Source organism: Hyaena hyaena, unplaced genomic scaffold, assembly GCF_003009895.1.
Source record: "Hyaena hyaena isolate Hyena2069 unplaced genomic scaffold, ASM300989v1 scaffold_6, whole genome shotgun sequence".
NCBI classification, from domain to species: domain Eukaryota; kingdom Metazoa; phylum Chordata; class Mammalia; order Carnivora; family Hyaenidae; genus Hyaena; species Hyaena hyaena.
Window position 1 is genome coordinate 7323864 of NW_024080638.1, and position 26557 is coordinate 7350420.

Sequence of the window (26557 nt, forward strand, 5' to 3'; positions counted from 1 at the left end):
GAGGATCCCCTGTGCCTGGCACGAGGCAAGGAAGACGTCTCTGGTAAATCCCAAAGAGGAGTGAGGGGAAAGGAGCTTGGAGAGGGGACAGGAAGTTAGAGACATGGGGTTTTTAAACTTTTTTTTTTTACTCTATTTTTGAGACAGTGCAAGTGAGCGAGGTGCAGAGAGGGAGACTGTGGAGCCCAGAGCAGGGCTTGAGCTCACAGATGTGGGGCTCGAACTCCTGAGCCATGAGATCACGGCCTGAGCCAAAGTCAGATGCTTAACTGACTGAGCCACCCAGGCACCTGGAGACATGGAATTAAAAAAAAAAAGAAATTTTTATGCCTACTTATTTTTGAGAGAGAGACAGACTGTGAGTGGGGACGGGGTAGAGAGGTAGACACGCTCCGAGCTCTGAGCTGTCAGTTGCAGAGCCCGAAGCAGGGCTTGAATTCACAAACTGTGAGATGGAGTCGGATGCTTAACCGACTGAGCCACCCAGGCGCCCCCAAGACACGGAATCTTTAACACCTACCTAGCTTCCTTCCTTCAGCATCCAACGACCACCCCCCCCCCCCCCCCCCCCCCCCCCCCCCCCCCCCCCCCCCCCCCCCCCCCCCCCCCCCCCCCCCCCCCCCCCCCCCCCACCCTGCCATGTTTCCTACACTCCTCTGCCTCAAACTCCAGGCCCTGCTCTCTGTGCTATCCTACCCCCATGCCAACACCTGTGACTGCGGTGCTCTTCAAACTTGACCTCCTTTAGAGAATCTTCCCTATTCTACCAGGATCTCCACTGTACTGTGTGGACATAGTACACACATCCTACAGGACACAGCTCTCTCCTTGCAAGTTGGTGGTCAAGCCAAGGGCTTTGGAGTCGGGCATGCCTAAATCGGAACCCTGGCTCGCTCACATGCTAGTCGTGACCTCAGGCAGGCTACTGCTAAATCTGTTTCTCGTTTGTAAAGTGGAGGTCACACTACCTCTGCCCATTAGGTAGCTCTGAACGTGTGTTTTATTTATTGAGGGTTATATATGCATATATAGGACTATCACGTGGCAAACACATGAAGTTTCTTCTCATGACTGTAATTAGGGTGCTCCCTGTCCAAGATGGTGCTTACACTATATAGCCCTAGAGGGCATGTTCCTACAGCACAGCTTAGCAGCCCAATTTCCAAACTAAGCTCTGCTGGCCTCCCGCTTCCTAGGGCTTTGAGGGCCCAACTGAAGGGCTCTAGGATCTGCTTCAACTCTAGCAGTTTCTCCCTTTTCCTGTTTTGCAGATTGGGGTTCCAGTAAGATCTCCCATAACAAAAGGGCCTTGCTGCTAATACAAAGTTTGACAGTGCCTGTTTTTCTTTTTGTTTGTTTTTTAAAATAATTTTTTCTAGGGGGCGCCTGGGTGGCTCAGTCTGTTAAGCTTCCGACTTCGGCTCAGGTCATGATCTTACGGTTCGTGGATTCAAGCCCCGCATCGGGCTCTGTGCTGGCAGCTAGCTCAGAGCCTGCAGCCTGGCAGCCTGCTTCAGATTCTGTATCTCCCTCTCTCTCTGACCCTCCCCTGCTCACACTGTCTCTCTCTCTCAGAAATAAATAAAACATTAAGAAAAATTTAAAAAATATAAAAAAATTTTTTTCTAAAGTTTATTTTACTTATTTTCAGAGAGCACAAGCATAGAAGGGGCAGAGAAATCCCAAAGCAGGCTCCGCAGTGACAGTGCAGAGCCCAATGTGGGGATCTAACTCACCCACCATGAGATCATGACTTAGCCCAAATCAAGAGTTGGTCCTTCACCAAATGAGGCCCCAGGCGCCCCGACAGTGCCTGGTTTTGAAGCTAGCTGGGCTCTCAGTGAATCTGGTAGGTGATGCAGGTAGGAAAGAGACACAGATGTGAACCTCAGCGACCAGAGGCAGTGTTCACTGCTTTATGGTCACAACACATTTGGACACTGCAGGGAGAGGGGCAAAGGCCAGATCTCAGGAAAGAAGGGGCTCTCTGTCTGCGGCGTTCGCTGGGCCCAGCCACTTCCCTAATCAGATTCAAAGTTCCGGGGGAGAGAGTTCCAGGTGGTCAAGGGCAGGCAGGAGATGGGACAGTGAGGGGAGCAGGAATTCCTGGGATACAGAATCTTTGACTGCAGCGTCCAAAGGCTCTGGGCCAACCACCAGGAAGCTGTGCATACCTACAGCCCGCGCCCCCTTAAAATCACAGGGATAACTGTCCCCAATATGGGCTGCTACTGCTGGCTCCACCTGAGCAAGCCGCAAAGCCTCCTGGAAAATTCGGGGGTCAGGCTTGGGCCAGCCGGCAGCCTCAGAGGTCAGCACAAAGTCAAAGTGTTCCCTCAGGCCAAGACCCATCAGGATGTCCTCCAGTCGCCGGTCGAAGTTAGAGATCACCGCCAGCCTCAGACCTCGTTTTCGACACCCCCTCAGTGTGGCTTCAGCCCCCTCTAACACCTGCCAGCTGCAGGGCTTGCTGAAGTCCTCGTACAGCTGGTCAGCGATGGGGGCCACAGCCCGGGCATCTCGGACACCTGCTAGGTAGAAGGTCTGTAAGACCACGTCCAGCCACCACCGGCGGGAGGTGAGGCCGTGGCTCAGCCCATAGTTGGGGAAGCTGAGGCTCTGAGCCCTGTACGCCTGCCTGAAGGCTTGTACCAGGGAAGCGGGCTCCACCTCCAGCCCATGGGCCCGGGCCTTGGTGGCATATTCCTCTCCCACGGGGTGGCGTAGCCTGAGTAGCGTGTCCTTCACATCCCACGTCAGCAGTCGTATCTGTAGCCGATGCGCCATGGGTCTGCAGGAAGGGGCAAGCCCACCCCAGGTCTGCCAGGAGCTAAAGGGAAACTGAGCCCACCAAGACCCCTTCCACAACCTAAAGGTCTCCTCCTTCCAGGCCTCGTGGGTCAGAGTTGCTGGCACTTCCTCGTAGCAGAAGATCCTGGAATGAGACGGCAGTGACGTGGAAGTTCAGGCCTTGTAGTCAGAGACAGACTGGGTTCAGATTCTGATGCTGGGTGACCCTAGGAGTGTCACTCTGAATCTCTGTCTCCTAATGGAAGAGGAGCACAACGTCCTAACCTCACAAGATTGCTGGATTAAATGAGAACATTTGTTCATTCCACAACAAATTTCTGGGCACCTGCTCTGCACTAGATACTAGGGAACAGGATAGATTTCCAGCCTTTGTGGCATTTAGACAACTACGCAACACTCAAGCATCATGAAGTCAGCATGTGCCACAAGGATGTAAATGCAGGGATCCCATCTAATTTTTGTTGAACTTCCTAAGCAAGTCAAGTTTCAGTGGAGATCTGAAGAATGACTATGCAGGCAAAAGAGGTAGGTAAGTGTTCCTGGCACTGAGACAGCAAGTGCAAAGGCCCTGAGGTAGGTCAATGGCAAGTCTGCTGCTTTGGGTAGATGGGGGCTGCGGAGGCAGGGCCTTGTATGTCAAGGTAAGGAAACAGTTATGATTGCTATGACTATTGTGAACAATGCCAAAGACACAGATGCAGACCATGTGACCAACCCCTTGTTTATCAGAGAAGAATGAGCCAGAGAGGGGCAGATGCTTGCCTCAGGCGAGTCAGCGGCACAGCCAGCACCCGAACCTAAACCTCCAGACTCCAGCCAGTGCCCCCTTCCACTACATCGTGCTTAGACAACTGTGGATTTTAAAACAATCTGGTTTTGGTGAATCTGCACAAAAGGCAGACAGGGCAGCCCCGTCCTGACTCTATGCCCGAGTGCCAGCTTCCTCTGCACCGGAGGGAACAAGGTCTGGACGCCTGGGTGGAGAGCCAATGAAAGGATCACTGACTCTGTGCACAAGAAACGAATTCCTCGGCCTAATGTCCAGAGGCTGGTGCAGCCTCTTGCCCCAGACACTTGATTCCAGACAGTCCAAGGCAGTCTAGGTGCAAACTGAGGGGCCAGAGTTCAGAGTACAGCCAAGGTGCTGCTGACGACGGGAAGTGGCTGGTGAAGCTGGGGGCAAGCCTTAGGGGGAGACTGTCAAAGAAATGAATTTAAATCAACTTGGAAGTTAGGGAGACCCATCAAAGACCCTCTCACTTTACTGATGGGTAGACTGAGGCCCAGAAAGAGGCGGGAACTCGCTCAAAGCCACGCAGGAAGTCAATGGCAGAGCGAAGCCGAGAACAAAGAGACCCACTGCATTTTCCGTTTCTGGAAGCCGGAGCTGAGCACTCTGGGCTACGAGCCTGAATTGCTCAGCCTTCCTCCTCACCTGCAGGGCTCGATGGCGACACAGTCCAGGCAGCCCGCCGCTAGCGCGAAATCTCTACAGCTGCCGTTTGCAGCGTGACCTTGGGCGAGGCCGGGGGCGTGACGCGGCTGCGGCCGCGCTCCTGACGCCCCCTTCTCGGCTCCAGCGCGCTCCGAAGGCTGGGGGTCTGCCGCCGGCCCCCGGGCTCAGGACCTTCCTGCTCTGCAGCCCGGCCGGTTCAGAAGAAGACACAGCAGCCCGACGAGTGGGAAGATGCGCGCAGGCGCCGGACCGCCCAGCGGAGCCAGAGGCCCGCCCCCTCCTCGCCCCGCCCCCGGCCTTGGCCTTGGCCGCTCCTCCTCCAGCCGTTGCTCCAGCCTCTCCGGGCCCTCGCCCACCTCGCTCCCTCCCGCCGCACCCTCACCTGCCTCAGTGAGGCGCCCTCGGCCACCCGCCCACAACGCACTTCTTTGCCTGCCTTCTTCTTTCTGTCTCCCTCTCTACCCTTGCGTGAGACCCCACACCCTTTCAATCCCCGTCCGCCCCGCCCCCACCCGCATCTCTCGGTCACCTTGCACACTCTCCTCCCTCTTTACCTGCCCCGCCCTCGTCGTCTGTCCCTTATCTGCCTTTCTGCGATGTCTCCCTTCTCCTCCTCCCCAGACCCTTCCGCCTTTCTCGGATCCGGACACCCCGGGGAGGTTCCCAGGCTGACTTGGGAAAAGGGAGATTTGGGACCCCGCCTGGCTTGCCGAGCGCTGTGTGGACTTGGGCAGGGCGCTGTCCGTCTCTGGTTTGAGTCTCCAGTCGGTACTAGGAAGGAATTGCTTTCATTTGGAAACTTGTCTGAGGGTAGAGTCCTCTGCAGCCATCTAGCCATCTAGCTGCTTTTTTTTTTTCATTTGATATACAAATGGTCCTCCTCAAAAATGTTTAAAAGTTTAAATTGTGCAAAGTAAAAAGCCCAATCTCGCTCGCTAAAGACTCATTGAGGATTTATCTTCCCTGACTCTGTCCTTCGCTGAGGATGCGGTGGGGGAAAAAAGACGGGATTCCTGCCTTCATGGTACATGAGACGGGCAGAAACAGACCAAGTAAGTAAGATTGCAGATAGTGATGACTGCTATAAAGGCAATAAAACAGAACGGCGTCTGGAACAGTGTTGGGGCCTCTCTCGGTGAGATGGTTAAGGGAGGGGCAAAGATCTGAATGGCGGCCTGGTGAAGATTAAGGGACAAGTATTGCAGGTGAGAAACAGGAGAGCAAAGGTGCTGGGGCCCCAGCCTGCTTACTGAGCTAGGGCACTGGCTTGCGGGGCGGAGCCGGGTGGGGAGAAAAGGCCGGCCTCTGCAACCCCCCACCTCCGCCCCCATTCCCCAGGGGTTACTGCAGCAGCAGTTTTAGTTATTATGCTGTCATTTTTCTTTCTTTTTAAAAATTTTTTAAAAAATGTTATGTTTATTTCTGAGAGAGAGAGAGACAGCGTGAGCAGGGGGAGGGTCAGAGAGAGAGGCAGACACAGAATCCGAGGCAGACTCCAGGCTCTGAGCTAGCTGCTAGCACAGAGCCCGACAGCGCTGCCAGCACAGACCCGTGAGCCACAAGATCATGACCTGACCCAAAGTCGGATGCTTAACCTACTGAACCACCCAGGCACCCCTATGCTATCATTTTTTCTAGGAGCACACAAACAGGCGTATATTTTCTTTCTTCCTTCTCCGCCTCCCACCCCCTCTTTTTAAAACAAAACTTCCTCCTATATTCTAAGGCTGGTCTGTTCACTTCATTCAGAACCACCTGACCCTTCCTGGGCTCAGGCCTGGGAGGAAATCCAAAGTATAGAGTCACAGACCCTAGGCCAGCAAGGGGGAGCTTGACTCCCAAGCTCAAGCTCATTATGTGTTACAAGTGTGATTCCTACCAGTAGGAGTAGAAACAGTGAATGGGAGGCCAGAGGCCCATCTACATTTCACAGAAGTGGAGTTCACATTCCAGGGTCATCTAAAGCCCATTTCCTTAGGTTCTGGTCCTCACCTCTGCCACCTGCTTCTCTGTGAGCCCTTCACTGAATTCTTTTCCTCTCTGGGCCCCAGTCTCCAATATGCAAAATCAGGAGACTGGACAAAATCACTTCCAACTGAAGTCCAGGCCAGCTTCTTAGTTAATTTCCAAGGTAATTAACTGTGTCCATGGAGCCTCAGTTTCTCCATACATCAGGATTAAGTGAGATTGCATGAAAAAGCTCTTTGAGAAGATGATTCTTTTTTTTTTTTTTTTTTAATTTCTTAGGGGCCCCAGGCTAACTGAATAGCTAAGGCATGCGACTCTTGATCTCACCGGTTGTGAATTCAAGCCCCACGTTGGGCATAGGGATTACTTAAAATATAACAATACGACAAACATTTTAAAAAATCTTAATATAGTTGACACACGTTACATAGTTTCAGGTGCACAGCGTAGTGATTCAGCTTCTTTATACACAGCATCAGCTGTGCTCACCACAAGCGTAGCTACCACCTGTCACCACACAACACTATTACATCACTGACTGTGTTTCCTATGCTGTACTTTTCATCCCCATGACTTATTCATTCCATACTGAAAGCCTGTGTCTCTCACTCCACTTCACCTGTTTTGCCCATCTGTCCACCCCCTTAAAGATGAGTCTTTTCAGATAATTGAATCTCCTGAGAGGTTAAGGATTTTGTTGGGTCACATAACTATTTCAACCCAGGGCACCTGTTGCACAAGGTGGGCGTGTCCATTATAATCCATGTGAATGTGACCCTCATTTTACTGTTTGTCCTTTACATTCTGCCTTTTTCTTTCTCTGAGTAACATTTGCAGAGATAAAGGAGACTTGAGTGTCACAGAAAAGCCAAGGGCAGGTCCCTGCTATTCTGAAACAAGAAACAATCTTTAAAAAAATTTTTTTAACGTTTATTCATTTTTGAGAAAGAGAGTGTGTGTGTGAGCAGGGGAGGGTCAGAGAGAGAGGAAGACACAAAATCTAAAGCAGGTTTCAGGCTCTGAGCTGTCAGCACAGAGCCTGATGCTGGCCCCAAACCTGTGAATCACGAGATCATGACCTGAGCCAAAGTCAGGTGCTTAACTGATTGTGGCACCCAAGTACCCCAGAAACAAGCTTCTTTCTGGCTTGCCAGTTCAAAAATGGGTACACTTGGGGCACCTGGCTGGCTCAGTCAGTAGAACGTGTGACTCTTGACCTCAGGGTCGTGAGTTCAAGCCCCACACTGGGTGTAGAGCTTACTTAATGGGTATAGCTTCCTAAGTTGGGTGGCGGAAATCCTCCTTGGAGGGTTTCATCCCTTGATCTATCCTGTGTGGATTCTGGGCTCATGATTCCCCCTGGAGATGCCTGGTGTGTGGTCATACTGAACATTGCTGTAGTCCACTGCTCTTTGGGGAAGCCAAGTTTTTTATATGAGGCTTTTGCACTGGAGAACCTCATATTCTTTTTTTTTTTTAATGTATTTTTTAATCTTTTTTATTTATTTCTAGGAGAGAGAGAGAGAGAGACAGCGTGAGCAGGGGAGGGTCAGAGAGAGAGGGAGTCACAGACTGAAACAGGCTCCAGGCTCTGAGCTGGCAGTCAGCACAGACCCCGACGCGGGGCTCGAACCCACAAACCGCGAGATCATGACCTAAGCGAAAGTCGGACGCTTAACCGACTAAGCCACCCAGGCGCCCCGAGAACCTCATATTCTTATACATAAGTAATCCCAGCCTGGGGCCGCCAGACATGTTCCTCTTTACCTAAAAATGTTCATGTACTTATTTAACTTATATTAAAATATATCATAGAGAAATGTACAAGCAGGTGTACATGTCCTTGACTTCTTACAAGGTAAACATTCCCATGCAGATAGTACTCAGACCAAGAACAAGCACTTCCAGAACTCTTGAGACCCAGTCTACTTCCACTTGCTTACCCCCCCGCCACATGGTTTGTTTCTGAACAGTATATAAATGGAATAATACAGCATACACTCTTTTGTCTTGCCTCTTTTGCTCAAAATTTTTAAGATTTATCCATGTTGCTACACGTTTTTGCAGGTCATTCATTCTCCTACCTGTAATATTCCATGATATGAATATCCCACATTTTATTGTTTTATAACAAATGTTACTACTTTTTAAGATTTTATTTTTAAGTTGTTTCTATACCCAATGTAGAGGTCAGACTCACAATCCTGAGATCGAGTTGAATGTTCTACCAATGAGCCAGTCAGGCACCCCTCTTGTTTTCTCTTTTTATTTTTATTAAAAAAATTTTTTTAATGTTTTATTTATTTCTGAGAGAGACAGACAGCATGAGCAGGGGAGGGTAAGGGAGAGAGGGAGATACAGAATCCGAAACAGGCTCCAGGCTCTGAGCTAGCTGTCAACACAGAGCCCGACACGGGGCTCAAACTCACGAACTGTGAGATCATGACCTGAGCCGAAGCCAGACGCTTAACTGACTGAGCCACCCAGGCGCCCCTTGTTTTCTCTTTTTAAAGTACTTGGAGCTTGAACTCATCTCCCTGAAATCAAAGAGTCACATGCTGTACCAACTGAGCCAGTCAGGCACCCCAGCGCAATGTACTGTTGATGGACACTTGGGTTATCTCCAGTTCTTGGTTATTACAAATATTAGAAAGTGTGGATATGAACATTCTTGAATATGTAGGTCGCTGGGTGAACATATGCACACATTTCTGTTATGTAAATACCTAGATGTGGAATCATGGGGTCATGAACTCTACATGTGTTCAGCTTTCATGTTTAGGGCCAATTTTCTGAAGTGGTTGTACAGTCATGGCTCAAGAGTTTCAGCACCTACACATTCTCAACCATTGACATTATTTCTTTTTAAAGCTTGAGGCACTCTGATGGAAGTAGGGTGGCAGCTCATTGTGGTTTGAATTTGAACTTCTATGTTGACTAATGGAGATAACACCTTTTCATATATGCATTGGCCACGTTTTTCATTTATTTTTGTTAACACAAATAACACACAAATATAACCTTCTTAGGTAAAATACATGAATAGAAAAATGCATCTGAAGCTAGGATAATACCTAAAAAGCTAAAGTTCCCCTGGAACCAATCCCTGCCCCAGTTTTAAGCACTGGGTTTGGAGTCTGGCGATCTGAACCCCAGCCCTGGTCGGCCAATGGCTTGTGTGGATTTGAACAAGTTCCCTTTCTGGGTTTGTCTCCCATCTGTACAATCAGAACGTGTAACTCGATGTTCTCTGCAGTCCTCTTGGCTGTGCTGACCACTGTTTCGTTGATTGCAAGACACTTCATTTGCCCCTATATCCATTCTCTCCTTTGTCCTTAGTAACTTAGCCCCTGGGTTTCAGCTGAGCACCCGGCCGCCCCACTAGACTGTTTTCCAGCCTGCCTTACACAACTAGCTGTGGCCGTGACTGAGTTCAGACAAGAGCTTACAGGCAGAACTGATATGTGCCACTTTCGGGGTGCACCCGTATAAAGAAGCATCTTGCCTTCCACTCATCCCTCTCCTCTTTCTGCTGAGGGAAAGAAGCTAATGGTGGAAACGGAACTTGCCATCCTTGACCATGAGATGGAAGCCGAGATGTGTTTAGGAGGATGGAATAAGGATGGAGCCTGGACCCACCGCACCACGTAGCTGACATGGTCTGGACTGCTCAGAGGGAAATATTTCCTTCTTAGCTATCATTACCTTGGCTTTTGTTATGGCCACTAGACTTGAATCCTGACTAATACAGGGCAACAGGGGAATGACTTTAAATTGGGTGTGAGGGCAGGTTTTCTGAGGAAGTGACATGTGAGCCAAGATCTTAAAAAGGAGACAGTCACACAGATTTTGGGGGAAAGCATTCCAGGAAAGGGGGACCACTCTGCAAAGCTCGGAGACTCCTGTAGACTTCTGTGTAATGAGGCAGACCTGGTCAATCACAGTGCCACATCTCCCATGCCACTGTGTATGGTGACTGAATGAAGGGGCTGGTTCAGGTGACCTGAACGGGGCCAGTCAGAAACCTCCAGAGATCTGTTGTGAATGATGAGAAAGGGCCTTTCTTTGGGATTATAAGTCATAAGGACCATTTAAGGATCGTGTGGCTGCCAAGTGTCCAAAACCCATCTTAGAATAAAGCCAAGAACTAGGAAGGGACATAGCCTCCATGACAGCCTTTAACCCTAGACTCAACCACACTTGACCTTATTGAAATCCAGTTATAAAAACCAATCATTTCCTTTTTTGCTACTGAATTGGATTCTGTCACTTGCAACCATAAGTCCCTGCAACTCATGAAATCTACCTCCTAAACCCACTCCCTCCTTCATGCCCTCTGTCTTCACTCCAGTCCAGTCTACAGAATCTCTCTTCTGCACTTTGCCAGTGCTGCCAAATGTTCTCATAAAATGGAAAATCAGAGCGAGTCATTCCCCTGCTTAAAATCCTTCCGATGGCTTTTCTTTCTCTTGGAATAGTCTGGAAAGGCTCTCCATCTTCCTTATACACATGGCTTTTGACCACTGCATGGTTTGGCCCTGGTCTTGCTCTACTCAATTCAAGCCATCTCTCCTTTCATCATTCACTGCGCTCCAGACACACCTGCTTTGTGTTCTAGCTCATTCTAGACGCGGAGTTCCTTCTGTCTGGAATGCTCTTAGCTTGGTTGCTCATCCTTCCGGTCAAGGGTTAAATATCAGCGTCTCAGGGCAGTGTTTTCTGACCCTTCAAACTCAGTCAGGTCCTGGTGACCTTCACAGCCCCTGTCCCCACATCACCAGTGACACATCTACCTCCTGGTTCTCCTCACAGAGACCCTCATCCTCATTCCACTTAACCTTTACTTCTGGGGGGACTAGGACATAGGCAGAGTGGTTTGCCTGCCGTGGACTTTGTACCTAAAGAGCAAGGTCCGTCTGCCGTCCCGATGCCGACAAGAACCAGGCCTCATATTAGCTTAGCAATGATGAGTCTGGGATGGTCCTGGAGAACATCCCCTTCCACACTAATCAGAAATGAGCTCAGGGACCAGGGGACAAGAAGCCCAGTGGCTAACATGGCCAAAGGTTCTGGTCTGGTCAGAACCCTGAGGCCCATCAGTGGCGCATCTCCAATCAGAGCTTCAGGCCTCCAGGTGGGACTTGCAGGCTCTGACTCCTTGGAAGGTGAAGCTTTACGACTCTTTAAGCCCCGGTTTGGGCTGGCCACCTCCCCAAACGCTGAGGATGGGGGGGGCGGGGGGGGTCAGGTCCTCAGTGAGGTCAGCCTTGGCTCTGGGGAAGACACCAGGAGTCAGAGGAGGCCGGGCTGTCTACAGGAGCTGCTGGGAGCTTATAATTGCACTATTTAAAATGGATTGTACTGCTTTAAGGTCTGAATCGAGCTTGCTTTGGCCCTAGATTTGGAATTTCTTGTCACTTTGCAGTTGGGCAGGTAGACTTGCAAAATGGCCCCTCGTCAGCTGGGCCTTCACCTTTACTAAGAGGAGCATTATGTCGTGAGTCTCGGAGGAATCACAGCGCGCAGCCAGGCCCCCACGCCAGAAACCCACGAAGGCGTTCTTGTTTCCTCTCGCCGCCTAGACTTCAAGAGCTTAGGCAAAATCTGCTAATTCTGCCTCTGAAATGTATCCTGAACACATCTCCTCCTTCCTCTCTCCACTGCCACCACCCTGGTCCAGGCCACCGTCAGTGCTCTCTGTGCTCTCTGGGGTCTGCAAAATAAGACCAAGCTTCTTACAAGGTGCAGGGCCTATCTTTCCAATCTCCACTCCGGTCAACTACCGTCTTCGTCAGCATCCTGCTCCCCGGGGCCCTGCCAAGCTCCTCCCACCGCAGGACCTTTGCACACTTCGCGTCATTCTTGCAGCTTCTGGTGCACTTGCCTCTGCTCTCCGGAAGGATCCCTTCTTGTCCCTCAGCCTCAGGGAGGGCCTCTCAACCACCCTCTCAAGAGAGACCATGAGTGTTGTTCTCAGTGTCAGACCCTTTCTTTCCTTCAAAGCACTTGTTGCGACTTGTAACTGCTTTGTTTTCTCGTTGTCGTCTGTCTCCCATTGGAGACATGCATAGGTTCCACACACAGAGACAGGCTGAGGTCTGCCCTGATATACCCCCAGTTCCCGGCACTGTGTCTGGGCACCGAGGGGATGTTCTTAAAAATTCCCTTGACAGAAAAGCCCTTTTGGTGGTGGCACCTTGAACAGGCGGGAGCTCCCTCTTTGTTTCTGGATTCTGATCCTCAGGCAGCGTTTCTGCTCGTGAACAGGTAACTCTCCTCTGGGGATGCGGCTCAGAGCAGACGGTCTCAGGCAGCCTGGTGACACGGGCCTGGCTGGGAAGCACCTTCCGGAGGAATCGTGGCAAATCTCAACTCCAACCCCAAAGATGTCAGTCTCGGCCTCTGTCCCAGGGCTCAGCTCTGCTGCCAAGGCCTCGGGCTTTCCAGAGCTTCTCATAATTCAAGATGAACTTGCCTTGCTCTTCTCCTAACGCCCCAAGCCCCTCTCCCGGGCCCTGCCCTTGACTCCTGGTGGCTTTCAAGCTGAAGCCAAGCCAGAAGAAGGGGGGGGCGGTGGTGGCGGAGGAGGGCCTCAGGGATGACCCAGGGGAGGGGCGGGGAAGCCTGGGATGGCCTGAGTGGTTCGCTCTGGCAAGCTGGCAGAAAGCACGGAGGGCTGCGGGGCACCTCCGAGCGTGAGAGAGTAGGAAGAGAGCGGGGCACAGTTCTAAAGCAGCGTTCACTTTGGATTTTACTTCTCCAAGATCCCGGGACCTTTTACAAGTTCTAGGTGTGGGGTCTCATGCACTGTAGCCATCACTCCTCCTTCAGCCACTGCAGCAGCTGAGGCGTGTAGTAGGTGATGATGACGTCGGCACCTGTGGGGGGACAGAGGCAGGAAGTGGGGAGAGGCCGTTCATCAGCTCTGGGGGCACCTTCCGGGAGATGAGGGCCAGGGGCGGGGGAGGCGACTCTGGTGAGGAGGCATGGCCCGTGGGTGTCACACCGTGCGACGGAGCCAAGCTCGGGTCAGTGAGGGTTCTACACGCTGTGTGACCCTGGGCAAGTCATCTTCTCTTACTGGGCCCCTGTTTGCCAAATGCACAGCAGGAGAAATAAGTAGGTTGTAAGAGATCTTCCCACGCTGGGTGCACACCAACAAAACCAGTTCTGTTTACGGAGTGGTGGGCATCTGCCGACTATACATACCATCTCATTTAATCTTCCTGACAACCGTGCATAGGTACTTTGTATCCCCAGTTTATAGACAAGGACACTGAGGTTCACAGAAGCGGCTTGGCTGAGGTCTCAAAACCTAAATGCTTTCTTCACTCTTCCATGTTCTGTTTGGCAATTCTGCGTCCCCTCTTCACTCTGTGTTTCTGGACATTGCTGGTCTTTCCCCGCATGACACCCTAGGCTGTCTCACGGCTTTATCTCCCTCTCTGGGCAAAGTGCCTATCAGCCCCGTGGCACAGCCCGGCCTGTTTACCTGCGCGGCGGAAGGCGGTCATGGCCTCCAGGACAGCAGCCTTGAGATCAAACGCCCCGGCCCGGGCTCCGTGCCACAGCATGGCGAACTCTCCAGAAACGTGGTACACAGCAAGAGGGAGCTCAGGGTGCTGAGGGAAAGCAGCGGTGGGCACACAAATTGAAGTGGAGTGGCGGGGTGCCTCTGGGAATGTCCCTTCCTCCCTGCCCGAACCTGTGAGCATCTCAAGTGCCATGACCTGTGTCACTGCTGCTGACAGCCCGGCCCATTTTTTTCTTCTTTTTTATAATGCTTATATCTTTGCTTGAGAGAGAGAGGAAGAGGGAGGGAGGAGCAGAGAGAGAGAGGGAGAGAATCCCAAGCTGCCTCCATGCTCAGGGAGGAGACTGACAAGGGGATCGATCCCAAGACCGCGAGGTCATGACCTGAGCCCAAACTGAAAGGTGGATGTTTAACCAACTGAGCCGCCCAGGTGCCCCTAGCCTGGCCCATTCTGGAACTGTGAAAGCACAGCTGCTCCAAGGCTCCTGTGAGCCCTGGGGCTAATGCCTGTGGTGGTTCCGGGGCATGGATGTAGTGGAAGGATTCGTGTCCAGGGGCAGACTGCTCTGAACTCAGGGTCTGCAGCCTCTCGGTCTGAGGTCCCAGGGTCTGTGGACAAACTCCCTCGTCTCCCCGAGCCCCTGCTTGTCTCTGCTCCGTCTGCTCACCTTGTCCTTCACCTCCCGCACGATGTCCAGGTAGGGCATTCCCGGCTTTACCATGAGCATGTCGGCTCCTTCCCGTACATCCCGGGCCTGAGGGGTGAAGCACTGTGTGGGTAGTGCCCGGGTGGCGAGCAGGGAAGGGGCCGGGCTGGGTGGGGCTCGAGCTCTGGTCACTCACCACTGCTCGCAGCGCCAGGCCCCGGGCTCCCGGCGGCAGCTGGTAGCAGCGGCGATCTCCGAAAGCGGGGCTTGACTGGGCCGCGTCCCTGGGAAGCAGAGGCATCAGGGTGGGCTCTAGTTCTGGGCTAACAGGTCAGAGGCTTGACAGTGAGCCCCTGCCGATCCCCACTCACCGGAAAGGTCCGTAGAAACAGGATGCAAATTTGGCACTATAGCTCATCACTGATACCTACGGGGAGAAAGTGGGGCGCAAGCTTCAGGCAGCCTTTCTGGATGTCCCAGGGTGAAGTGACAGGGACAGGAAGGATGCAGGCTGGGAAGTAGCGTGTCTGCGCTCTAGCCCCATTACCACTCTGGACCTTGGTTTCCCCATGTGAGGCGCAGAGATTGAGATGGATCCCAAAGGGCTTGTCCAGTGCTGTTTTCACTTCCATGATTCTTTTTTTTTTTTAAGTTAGTTTTTTTGTTCATTTAATTTTATTTTTGAGAGAGAGAGCGGGAGAGGCAGAGAGAGAGAGAGAGAGAGAGAGAGAGATTGAGAGAGAATCCCAAGCAGGCTCCATGGTGTCAGCACAGAGTCTGATGCGGGGCTTGAACCCACGAACTGTGAGATCATGACTTGAGCCGAAAACAAGAGCCGGATGCCCGACTGAGCCACCCAGGCGCCCCTCACTTCTGTGATTCTTAGCATGTGTGGGGACAGGCTGGTCAAGGCTGTCTCCACACCCTCCCCATGCCCCTCGCCATACTCCCCACCCTACCCTGTTGCCAAGTCCATGTGCCATCAGGGCCTCCTTGATGGCTTCCACACGTCCATCCATCATGTCCGATGGGGCTACCACCTGACATCCTGAGGGGCAGAGGGTGGCCTTGAGAACTTGGGGACCCCCGTACCCACTCTGCCACCTCCCTGACCCGGGGCTGCTCATCTCTGCCGAAGGCTCACTCACCTGCCTTGGCATAGGCCAGCGCTACTTCCGCCAGCCGCTGGCGGCTCTCCTCCGCCTGGAACGCGCCGTTCTTGCCTAGGAGCCCTGCAGGACACATGGCCGGGTTTGGGGGAGCGTCCGGGTCCCTGGCCCATCCCACTTGGGAACTCACCACAGTGGAGGGCTGGTGGAGGGGGGGAACTCACCACAGTGACCGTGAGAGGTGTAGGGACACAAGCAGACATCACAGGCCACCAGGAGGCTGGGGAACGTCTTGCGCAACAAACGGATGGCCTCGACGGTCGGGGAGTCCTCAGAGTCGGCTGCAGAGCCCCGTTCGTCCTGGGGGCCGGGGAAGGACAGAGCGGCAAGTCTGCGACCTGAAGCCCTCCAGACGCAGGACAGCCAGACCTCACAGAGCTCATGGCCGCCTGCGCGGGGATGTGGTAAGGACTGTCTCCATTTTGCACAGGGCCTGTGACCTGCACGGTCAGGGTGTCACAGCCCTACTCGGCTTCTCGTCCCTACACGGGTGCTGTCATTAGGTAGGGCCGTGTCCACTCACCCAGGCCCCAGGACCAGCGCAAGGTGGTGATGAGGGTGTGGTCAGTGTGGGACTGTGGCTCAGCCGCACGCCTACCTCCCCCCCCCCCCCAACTCTGCTGTCGGTTCTCCACCTTGGGGACTCTGCTGGGGACTCCAAAGACCAGGACGCAGCGCAGGCCCTCTTCCACCAGCGGCTTCAGCATCTCTTCCAGGCGGTTCACACCATATCTGTGGGGGGGAGGGGCGGAGGGTTGAAATGAGGTAGGTCCAAGGCAATGGGTCCCCTCACTCATCTGTTAAGAGCCTAGCTGCATGGCTCAAGGACAGCTCAAGCCCCACAGTACCGGGAGGGGTGGGAATGTGCCCACCAAACAGATGGGAAAACCAAGGCCCGCAGAAGCAGAGCTAGGAAATTTAGCTCGGGAAGGCCCCCTCCGAGTTCTCACTGAACTCCCATTTGCAGTTCCGCCCTCCTCTGCTCTGACACCTCTGGTGAACGAATGGATCGCTCGTCCCTCTAGGAGACTGCCTCTTCTGATGTGGAACAACTCTGGCCCCGCGAAAACCCTTCTGTCTACTAAGCTCAAGTGAGCCTCTCCACCTCTTCTACCTCCCGGGTCGGCTCCCTGGCACCTCCACCTGGGAACTCTCTCCCTCCGTCCTCCCCTGGCCCTCCCCACCACGTGCCCTACCTGGCCACTCCTGGGAGGCTGTCGATGGGCTGTACGTCATCAGGAACATCCCTGCAAGAGTGGAAGGGTGGCGGTTACGGACTGGGGGCTGTGGGAAGGGCCAGCGGCGGGCGAGTGATGGGGACGGATGGCGGGGAGGTGGGAAGGGGTACAGAAGTGGGGACGGAGGGAGGAGGCTGGGGTCCAGTGTCTGGCTCCCTGCCTGGCCAAGCCCGGGGCCTGAAATAGTACTAGGAACAACCAAAGATTGACAGTGACAGCAGAAGCGGCTGGACTAAACGAGCAGTAATCACAGGAAAGAGCCAAATAGCTAAGAACTTGGACTCTAAAGTCAGAGGGCCCTCGCCGGCCCTCCCAGCCACTTACTGGCTGGGCGACCTTGGCCAACTTGTACCATTTCTCTTTGAGCCCCAGGCCCTTCATCTGTATTTGGGTGGATGCGTTCATTCATGCAACAAATATTGAGCCTTTATTATGTGCCAGGTACTGTTCACTCTCTGGAGATACAAAGTGAACGAAACAGACACAAATCCCTCACGGAGAAGATAGTCTAGGGAATAACAGCCACACCTTCTTCACACGAATACTGCCAGGACCGAATGGGGTAATACATGTAGGTGCTAGCATAGCACCCGGTACACAGTAAGCACTCAGTAAGTGTCAGCCGGTGCTCACGGCTGCACCTCCTACATGCACACAGCTCTTTACGGTCTACGGAATGCCTTCTCAGCCTCTGTCTTACGGCAACAGATCAGGATGGGAGACCAGGTTATTATTCTTCTTTTCCAAGTGGGAAGATTGAGTTCTTCTTAAGGTTTGTTTGGTTCCTAAAACTTGTCCTTAACCCATTCTCAGTCTCTCCCTCTTTTTCACACCCACACCCACCCCAGAGACCTGGACCGTTCCTGGGACTCACGTGACAAAGATGGGGTAGATGAGGTTGGCGGTGCTGAGGGTGGCGGTGGCCGTCTGCCAGGTGCGAAGCAGGGGGTGGAAGTAGCCGCTGTGCAGGATCGACTGGGGCTGCATGGCGGACACGGCAACAGGCAGCTGGCTGGCCGCAACCGAGGGCTCCCGAGGGGTCTGCTGTGTGCCCGGCTCTGGGGGACAACAGGAGGCACATGAGATGCGGTCCCTGTCCCCAGTAGAGGGCCACCCCCTCCCCCCAAGCTCTTCCAGATTCCTGCCTCCGCGGCTTTCCGGCCGGTGCACCTCCGATGTGGTTCACCAATGCCTGCTGGTCTGCGGCGAGGTGAGTAGAGAGAGGGAAGCAGGCCCTTCGGACACTCTCCTGGCTGCTGGGATCGAGTAATAAGATTTGGACTTGTATTCTATATGGTCTTTCTCTTTTTCGAAAATAACATTTCTCTAGCAACTCAATTTTACTGTATTTTATCCAAAGAAATGAATCAGTGAAGGGGTGGAAATGAGGATGAGAAGCACTGACCTGGCCAACATTCAGACTTTGTTTATTCCATGAAAAACGTTCGTGTGCTTGGCAGAAATTTTAGATAAGCAAAAAGAGAAAAATCTCCTATAATTCCACTTCTAGAGAAAAGCACCATTAACACCTTGGTCCAGAGACTTCTGGTAGGTGCAACACACGCTAAGAGGATTAAATAGCACGTGACAGACAGACAAGACAGGCTGGTAGACAGACAGAACTCCAGTAGGGTGGCCACAGAAATGGTCTCTTCCAGCCCGAGAGCCTCCTGCTGCTTCCCAAGCACAGGCACCACTTGGCCTTGGCCACTTTCTGGTCCTGTTCACCGTGTCCCCTAACCTAGAAGGTTTGTGCTCTCTCCACACCCTCGTCACCCCCAAATCCCACCAGGCGCTCCCCCCCTTCCCTCTCCCACTGAGGCCTCTCCCGCCCACATCCTAATCTCTCTTATGTAACAGCTCTCTGTGGATCTACCTTATGTCATTCGGGTAGACAGCGCTTCTGCAGGGCAGGGTCCACAGTGAGTTCATTTCTGCTCTCCCCGCCCCCACCCCACCCCCAGCACTCTGCCGCACGTAAATATTTAACTACATGAAGTATAGGACAAAGTGCCCTAATGCCAAATAAGCGCTGTAAGACAGAAGGAAGCTGGGGCATTACATTTGTTTCCTGAGCACCTACTACGTGGCAGGCGACGGGCACTTGCGCACATGATTTCTCATCGAGGCGCCACTACAGTCCAGGCGGTAGGGGGTTGGGAGTGCCTCTCAGAGAGGAACCCCCCACAGCAGACCAGGGCTTCCAATGCGAGTTTGGAGGTTGGAAGAAGCTTGTTGGAAGATGGGGGCTTAAACTTGGGTGTTTCGGGATGAATGGGTTCAGCTCAGCGGAGGGAAAGGGGAGAATGTTCCCTCAGGAAGGGAAGTGAGGGGCAAAGGAGGAACGGCTGTTCTGAGGGCTGAGGAGGCAATCGAGCATGCATGTCCTAGGGAGGGGACCAAGGGAGGCCAGGCTGAGGCCCAGGAAGATCGGGAAGATCGGGGTGGGCAGGGTAGGAGGAGCCTGGTCAGAGGCTGTTAGGAAGATGATTCTGGCAGGCTGAGCAGAGGAGCACAGAGACGGTGGGGGTAGTTGGGAGGAAAAGGAAGGGCCGCCATAAGGCAGCCAAGAGGCAGTCTCTCGGGACGGATGCTCTGAGCTTACGTGACCCAGACGGCAACGGAGACAGGGACAGGCAGGAAGACGGTGGTGGGGAGCTGAGCTGTTGGAGGTGCCTGGGACAATACTCAGAAGCCAGGGAGGGGGAAGAAAGAGCCACTCATCTCTCCTTGTACGAATGGGACCTCAAGGCCCAGGGAAGGGCACGGACTTACCCAAGGTTACCCTTAGAGAGGGGAGAGGCTAAAACAGTAGGGCCAGCAGTCTGGTGTGTCAATTCCCAGGCGGAGACTGGGGATGGGGGTCCTCGAGGCCGCAGCTAATGCCCTTCTCTCAGGTCCTTTCAGCTCCCTCCCAATCAGCTCAGGGGCCCACTTTATCCAGTTCTCCTCCTTGGCAGGGCTGGGGTTATCGGGAACGGCACCAGGACCCGCCCCACCACCACACCCCGCGGCCACCACATCGTCTGACACAGAGGCCAGTCAGGCCTCCCCAGTTGATGTCCCAGCCCCCAAATGAGCAATCAGTCATTCAGCAGATGCAAAGTCCTAAGTGCCCATTTTAAGCAAGACTTTGCTGTCAGGTCTGCTAGGGGGTTGGGTCAGCTCAGAGAGGTTAAGTCCTTTGCCTAAGACCACACAGCTGGTTAGTAACTGGGCCGGAATTTGAATCTGTTCTAGACAACAAATACAAGGTTTTATTTACCGTACCCCATGATCCTGATAAATACTTGATTCAACAGGCATCTCTCTGCCTCTACTATCTTTGCTTTGTGGGTTGGAGAGATGGAGGCTACACGAGAGAAAAAGATACTGACTATGTTGTGTGCTGGGGCCACTGGACTGGGTCCCTTTGCATAGATCTCATCTAACCGTAGAGGCTTCCAGCTGTCAGTGATAAGGAAATGGAGGAGAGGTTAAAAGATTTGTTTGGAGCCCATGCCTCTGATTCACTTCCTAGAGAACAACCTTTGCAGCAGGACCCTGGCTTCTGGAACTCAAAGCTGCATTCCACTGACCTTAGCTCCCCATCTACTTTAGAAGGCTGGGCCAGCAAATGTCTTCTGCTTATCAGGAGCAGCACAGCAGACGGCCAGGAGCTTTGCAGCCCAAGCTCTACCACAAGGAGGCTGGAGGATGGGGGGGACAAGGGTGAGTGGGTTGAAAGAAGGCCTCACTAGGGCACTGCCATTTGCTTCTGTTTCTTCTCCCTCTTTTTTTTTTTTTTTTTTAACGTTTATTTATGTATTTTGACACAAAGAGAGAGCGAGAGCACACATGAGTGCAAGCTTGGGACAGGCAGAGAGAGAGAATCCCAAGCAGGCTCCATGCTGACAGCACAGAGCCCAACACGGCGGGGGGCGGGGGGGGGAAGGAGTGAGGGGGGCGATCTCATGAACTGTGAGATCACGACCTGACCCACAAAATCAAGAGTCGGCCGCTTACCCTTCTGAGCCACCCAAGGTGCCCCTGTATCTGTTTCTTTAATCTTAGGGTTAGGAAGACACTTGATTTGAGAAACGGGTGTCAGTGCTGAGAAAATTAAGAAGTTGAGAATCACTGGTCCTGTTCATCCCTTACATTCTGGCGTGGAAAATGAGGCACAGAGAGGCAACAGGACTTGTTCTGACATCACACGGTGAGTTAGGTACAGAGCTGGACTTGACCATGAGTCTCCAGACTTCTAGTCCACTGCCCTGTTACCTATATCACACACTGTCATTCTGTTACAGCAGGCACTTAAAAAATATTTGTGGAAGAGAAAAACAGCCCTTAAGCCAGAGTTGCCTGTTTGCAGAGCCAAATCCAAGCCAAGGTTGTTTTGCTTTGCAAGAAGTCCCTCACGACTGGGAGATTTCCACACACTTGGGAGGGCACTTCCTCCAAATCAAGGGAGCCTGTAAGCCACAGCTTAAATCCCGTGACACCTCAAAGACAATAGCAAGTCACCATGGGACCCAGCACCTATGCTCACCCACATCAGAGCACGTTAGCTTAGCTGGAAGGCAGCATAGGGTGGTGTAGACAGAGCCCTGTTTCAGGGTCACAGAGGCCCAGGTCTGCTCTGTGCCGTGTGGGCAACTTTGGGGAAGGTTGCTGGCCTTTCAGGGCCTTCATTTCATAATGTATAAAATGGGACTGATACTATCAAACTTGCAAAGCTGAGGGGATTAGATTAGAGATAGGTACGTGTCTGGCACCAGGTAGCAGCCCAGTAAACACGTAGCTACTACTTTTATCATAATTTGGAGCAGAACTGAGCGGGAAGTAGATCTCCAGTCAACACAGCTGTGTCTTCCCCACCACACCCAGAAGGGGCAACTTGCCCTAAACCTGTGTGGCCACAGGGTCTCCTGAGATATCTCAGATGCTATAGTAGAGGGTGGACTAGATGTTATCCACGGGAGGGGCCTGTGTCTCCGGGAGTCAAGGATGGCTTCATGCAAGAGGTAGTTTTGCAGACTGATTACGAAGGTATCTCCTTCCTTAAGTACTAAGTTAGGACCTGAAAACTGCCAGTGGGGGGCTTGGGGGAGGGGGGTCAGAAGGAGCTGCAAGGCCTGATCTTCCCAGGTTATGCTCTGCTGAGGATTTCAGAGGCTGTGCTCTTGGCGCAGAGGGTCGGGGACTCTGCCAGCTCTGGCAGGCTCTGCCCTTTGTCAGAGAGGAGGCAGTCAGGAGGGCCAACTAAGTAGAAGGTGGCCAGGGCTGAGAAATCCAAAGCCCCAGAAGGGCCCAGGACAGCAGCTGCCAGGCAGTTCTGAAAAGGGACCAGCTAACAAGCATTTCCTGAATATCTGCCCTGGGCCTGCCCCAGTGCTGGATACAGGGATTAACGAGAAGCATGAGACCCAGGCCTTGACCTAGAGCTTTGAAGAGCCCAGCCTCTTCTGGGCTTAGCTGTTTTGGAGCTACAATGAGAATCGGCCAGTTCCACAGCTTCCTAGAGTAAGAGGCCCCTTAAAGCTTGTTGATTATATCATTGAAATAATGGTGAAGTGGGCTCAGAGAAAGGCAGACACTGGCTCAAGATCCTGCAAGGGGTCAATGGCAGATCTGGGGCTAGAATTCAGGTCTCCAGAAGCCCAGTTCTTAGTGCCCACCATTAGTCCTTGCTACTTTAAGTACAGATTTCAAAACTACTTACCGGCGGAGCTGGGCTTGTGGAGAACTCTGAAGTAGGAGGGTATGAGGGAGGAGGCAGAACGCTGACTCTGGACTTGGCTTTAGATGACAGCCTGATGGTTAAGCATATGGGATTTGGAGTCTGTAAACACAGGTTCAAATCCCGGTTCTCACTTTCCAGCTGTGCGATCTCAATTTCGTATCTGGTAAATGGGGACTTGAACCGACCTCAACAGGCTGTTGTAGACTTAATGGGCCAACGGATGTGACTTATGTATAAATCTAGCACAAAGCGACTTTTACTGTCTCCACTTCCTCTGCCCCATCGTCCAAGGCACCTCAACCTCTGCACTGACAGACAAAGCCCCAAGGGTCTCCAAGGGAGTGGACCCCAGAGAAGAGATGCGGAGCCAGGAGCCGGGCCCCCAATGGCTACATCCCCGCAGAGAACCCAATCCTGGGTGCAGCGGGGCAATCTAAGCCTAAACAAGGGCTCCGCAAGGACGCTGTCCCCGGCTGCACCGCCAGCGCTTTAGGCGCACGGCACATCTGGGCCTGGGGACAAGGGATTCTTGGTGCCACAGCCCCCACCTCCAAGTCCGCGGTCTCCCCGAGTGCGGTCCCAACTCACCTCGTTTCCTCAAGGACTCGGAGCTGCGGCTCCCGCCACCGCCGTAGCTCGTTTTAGTCTCCCGGGGCCCACGTGGGGGCGGTACGGCTTACCCGGAAGCAGCTCCCCCCTTGCAGTTCGCCCCAATCAGCTTTCAGGCCGCGCCCCCTACGAGCCCTTGGCTACGGGCTAGTCAGCTCCGGCCTCAGCCCCGCCCACGCATGTCGAGCCCTGGCCAATCAGGTGTGCGGAAGGGCTGGAGGGTCTGCGTTTCCCCCCAAACCCCTCCACCGCCCCTTACTTGGGGCGGGAGCTCCAATAACGGAAGGACACACGGATCTTATGTGGGGGCGCGGGGGTGATGCAGGAGGGATCCCTGAGAGTCGGAATCCGAGGTGGTTACAGCCCTGAGGTTCTCTTTACTTCCCAGTCTGGCGCATTCTTGGCGCCGGTTAATCGTTGAAAGAGTAATTGGATGTCAAGGACATTAAAACAACACCTTAATGCCGAACACAATAGCTACGTCCATTTTTGCAGACTGAGTATTTTAAAGCTGTTGAGTTCAGCACCAGGCGGCCTTCCAGGTTTTCAGAGCAAAATTTATTCCAGCGTAATTACTCAGGGCCTGCTCTGTGCCATGGATTTAGAGATGTGATGTGAAAAGACATGGGCACTGCGGAAAAGCTCTGAGAGGGGCATCAGGCCAGTCTAGGATGGGTACAGTGCGACATTTGACCAAAGAGGTTTTGGGCAGAGTATGTGCAGGGGAAGGAGGGAACCAATGAGGTTTATGGGACTTAGGTGAATTGGTGGCATTGGGTGGGTGAAGTAGGGGTGGAGATCAATACTCTAGCAAAGGAATGCCCTTTATCAAGGCATTAGGGTCATGAAAAAGCCGACTTTGACTTGTAGTGGAAGCCAGTGAGTTGGTTGTATTACACTTACTCTCACTCTCAGATTTTCTCAAAATCGGTACCCCAAAATTGTTTTATACCTCTTTAAGTTCCAAGTTAAATAGGCAGAGACTTAATGCTAGGGAAACACGAAGTTTCCAGCTACTGGAGTTCTGATCTGTGGTCAAATAAGGGAGATGGGACAAAGAAGTCATATTTTTGGTGCATTTAAGAGTCAAGGACAGTACCATGCATTCACTTACCTAATTTTGATGACAATTATGTTACTATCCTCCTTTTACAGACTGGGAAGACAACCTCTGTGGGGATTAAACAATTTGCTGCGTGTCACACGGGGTTTTCTCGGCAATACCTACTAGTCATGCTCTTCAGCTCATGTGGGTGATTAGTGCCTCCTCCCCTTCTAGATCCCCTGCTCATTTCTTTCATGACACCAGGTCCATCTCTGAGTGTATTGATAACTAAGCATAATTAGGACTATTTACCTCAAAGAGTCGAAAAAGGGTGGAAAATTTAAGAATGTTGCTGTTTGGTGTAATCAATTTCTCGTATCTTATTCTTGGTGAGAAGACCTGTTCCCATTCTCTACCCTAACCCAAGTATTTGAAAATACTTTAATCCTTAATCTTTGTCTTATCCACAGAGTCGTGTGAATACAACAATGTGAACACATCTTAAATATAATGTTGAACAAAAGGAGCACAAGAATACATATTGTATGATTTCATTTATATGAAATACAAATCAGGCAGAATTCACTTGTGCTGTTAGAAGTCAGGATAGTGATTACAATGGGGGAGGACAGTGACCGGAGGGGAGACCAAAGGGCTTCTTAGGGCGCCAGGCATGTTGTCCACTGATCTGAGTGCGAGTTACATGGATGTGCAAGTTCATCAAGCTCTACATTTATCTGCTTACAAAGCCCACAAACCCCACTAAACTATTGTGAATACTTCCCAGGGAGGTACAAGGCATGGTCCTAAATGCTGTGAAGTTCATAACACGAGATTAGGGGATGCTGAGGACTGGAGGGAGGGAAGCGTGGGGAATAACTGCTTCACAGGTACAGGGTTTTATGTCGGGGTGATGAAAATGTTTTGGAGCTAGACAGAAGTGGTGGTCGCACAACACAGTGAATGTGCTAAACGCCACTGAATCGGTCATTTATTTTATTAAAAAAAATTTTTTTAATGTTTTATTTCTGAGAGAGAGAGACAACATGAGCAGGGGAGGGTCAGAGAGAGAGGGAGACACAGAATCTGAAGCAGGCTCCAGGCTCTGAGCTAGCTGTCAGCACAGAGCCCAACGCAGGGCTCGAACCCATGAACCGTGAGATCATGACCTAAGCCAAAGTGGACGCTTAGCCGACTGAGCCACTCAGGCACCCCTGAATCGGTCATTTAAAAATGGTTAATTTTCTGTTCTGTGAATTTCATCTCAATTGAAAGATAAAATCAGTTCACTGAATGCAATGTGGTATTCTGGAGTGGATCCTGGATCCAAAAAGGCTGTTAGCAGAAAAACTGGTGGAATAAGAATAGTTTGTTATTTGGCATTTTTCCATTTTTGCAAAGGTACCATGGTTATGTAAGATGTCAACACGAGGCAAAGTTGGGTGATGATTATATGGGAACTCTCTCTACTATGCAACTTTTCTGAAAACTCAAATTGTTCCAAAATAAAGTTTATTAAAGAAAAAAAGAGAAACAGAAGGCCACAGACCACTAGACAGGATCCTGGCTTTCATAAATTAGTGGTAAGATCTTGAGCAAGTCACTTCTTTCTGATGAGCCTCAGTTTCCCATCAGCAAAAATAGGATTGGGCTGCAAAAGTAATTTTTTTAAAAAATATTTTTTAATGTTTTTATTTATTTGTGTATGAGAGAGACAGTGTGAGCAGGGGAGGGGCAGAGAGAGAGGGAGATACAGAATCTGAAGCAGGCTCCAGGCTCTGAGCTAGCTGCCAGCACAGAGCCTGATGTGGGGCTAGAACCCACGAACTGTGAGATCATGACCTGAGCTGAAGTCGGACGCTTAACCAAGCCACCCAGGCGCCCCTGCAAAAGTAGTTTTTAAAAGATTTTTAAGTTTATTTTTTTGATAGAGCGAGTGAGCATGAGTAGGGGATGGGGACAGAGTGGGAGAGAGAGAATCCCAAACAGGCTCCACACTCAGCAGGGAGCCTGACGTGGGGCTAGATAGGGACCTGGGTCTACATCAAGAGTTAGAGGCTTAACTGACTGAGCCATCTAGGTACCCTGATTTTATTTTATTTTTTAAGTAATCTCTATACACAATGTGGGGCTCGAACTTAGAACCCCAAGATCAAGAGTTGCACATTCCACTGACTGAGCCAACTAGACGTCCCTGCAAATGCAATTTTACCTGGGTAAGGATGAAAACCGTCTCAACCTCCAAATCCAGATCAGAATCTCTAGGCATGAAGGACCGTGGCTCACAAAAGATGAGATTTTTGCCTTAACCTAATAAGCAACCTTCAAAATTCAGATACAACTACAGGAATG

At 52.0% G+C, this 26557-nt stretch overlaps 2 protein-coding genes across 3 annotated transcripts; both read right to left on the minus strand.

The window, feature by feature from the left end:
- Positions 1–1902: 1902 nt before the first annotated feature.
- HDHD3 (haloacid dehalogenase like hydrolase domain containing 3) lies at positions 1903–4501 on the minus strand. The gene is made up of 2 exons (XM_039239586.1): positions 4247–4501; positions 1903–2935 (listed from the first exon to the last, which is right to left on the minus strand). Exon 2 carries the CDS (start codon positions 2785–2787, stop codon positions 2032–2034), a length of 756 nt encoding a protein of 251 aa, XP_039095517.1. The 5' UTR covers positions 2788–2935; positions 4247–4501; the 3' UTR covers positions 1903–2031.
- Positions 4502–9199: 4698 nt separating this feature from the next.
- On the minus strand, positions 9200–23237 carry ALAD (aminolevulinate dehydratase). Of its 2 annotated transcripts, XM_039240281.1 has the most exons (13): positions 23140–23226; positions 22531–22621; positions 17698–17881; positions 16782–16832; positions 16221–16317; positions 15750–15885; positions 15565–15648; positions 15376–15464; positions 14788–14843; positions 14613–14700; positions 14438–14524; positions 13728–13857; positions 9200–13113 (listed from the first exon to the last, which is right to left on the minus strand). In XM_039240281.1, the coding sequence occupies exons 3-13, from the start codon at positions 17808–17810 to the stop codon at positions 13052–13054; spliced, it is 993 nt and encodes a 330-aa protein (XP_039096212.1). In that variant the 5' UTR covers positions 17811–17881; positions 22531–22621; positions 23140–23226; the 3' UTR covers positions 9200–13051. The 2 variants fall into 2 exon arrangements, with proteins under 2 accessions (XP_039096212.1, XP_039096219.1); XM_039240288.1 differs by lacking the exon at positions 22531–22621 and having other exon boundaries at positions 23140–23237.
- Between the last annotated feature and the right edge of the window lie 3320 nt (positions 23238–26557).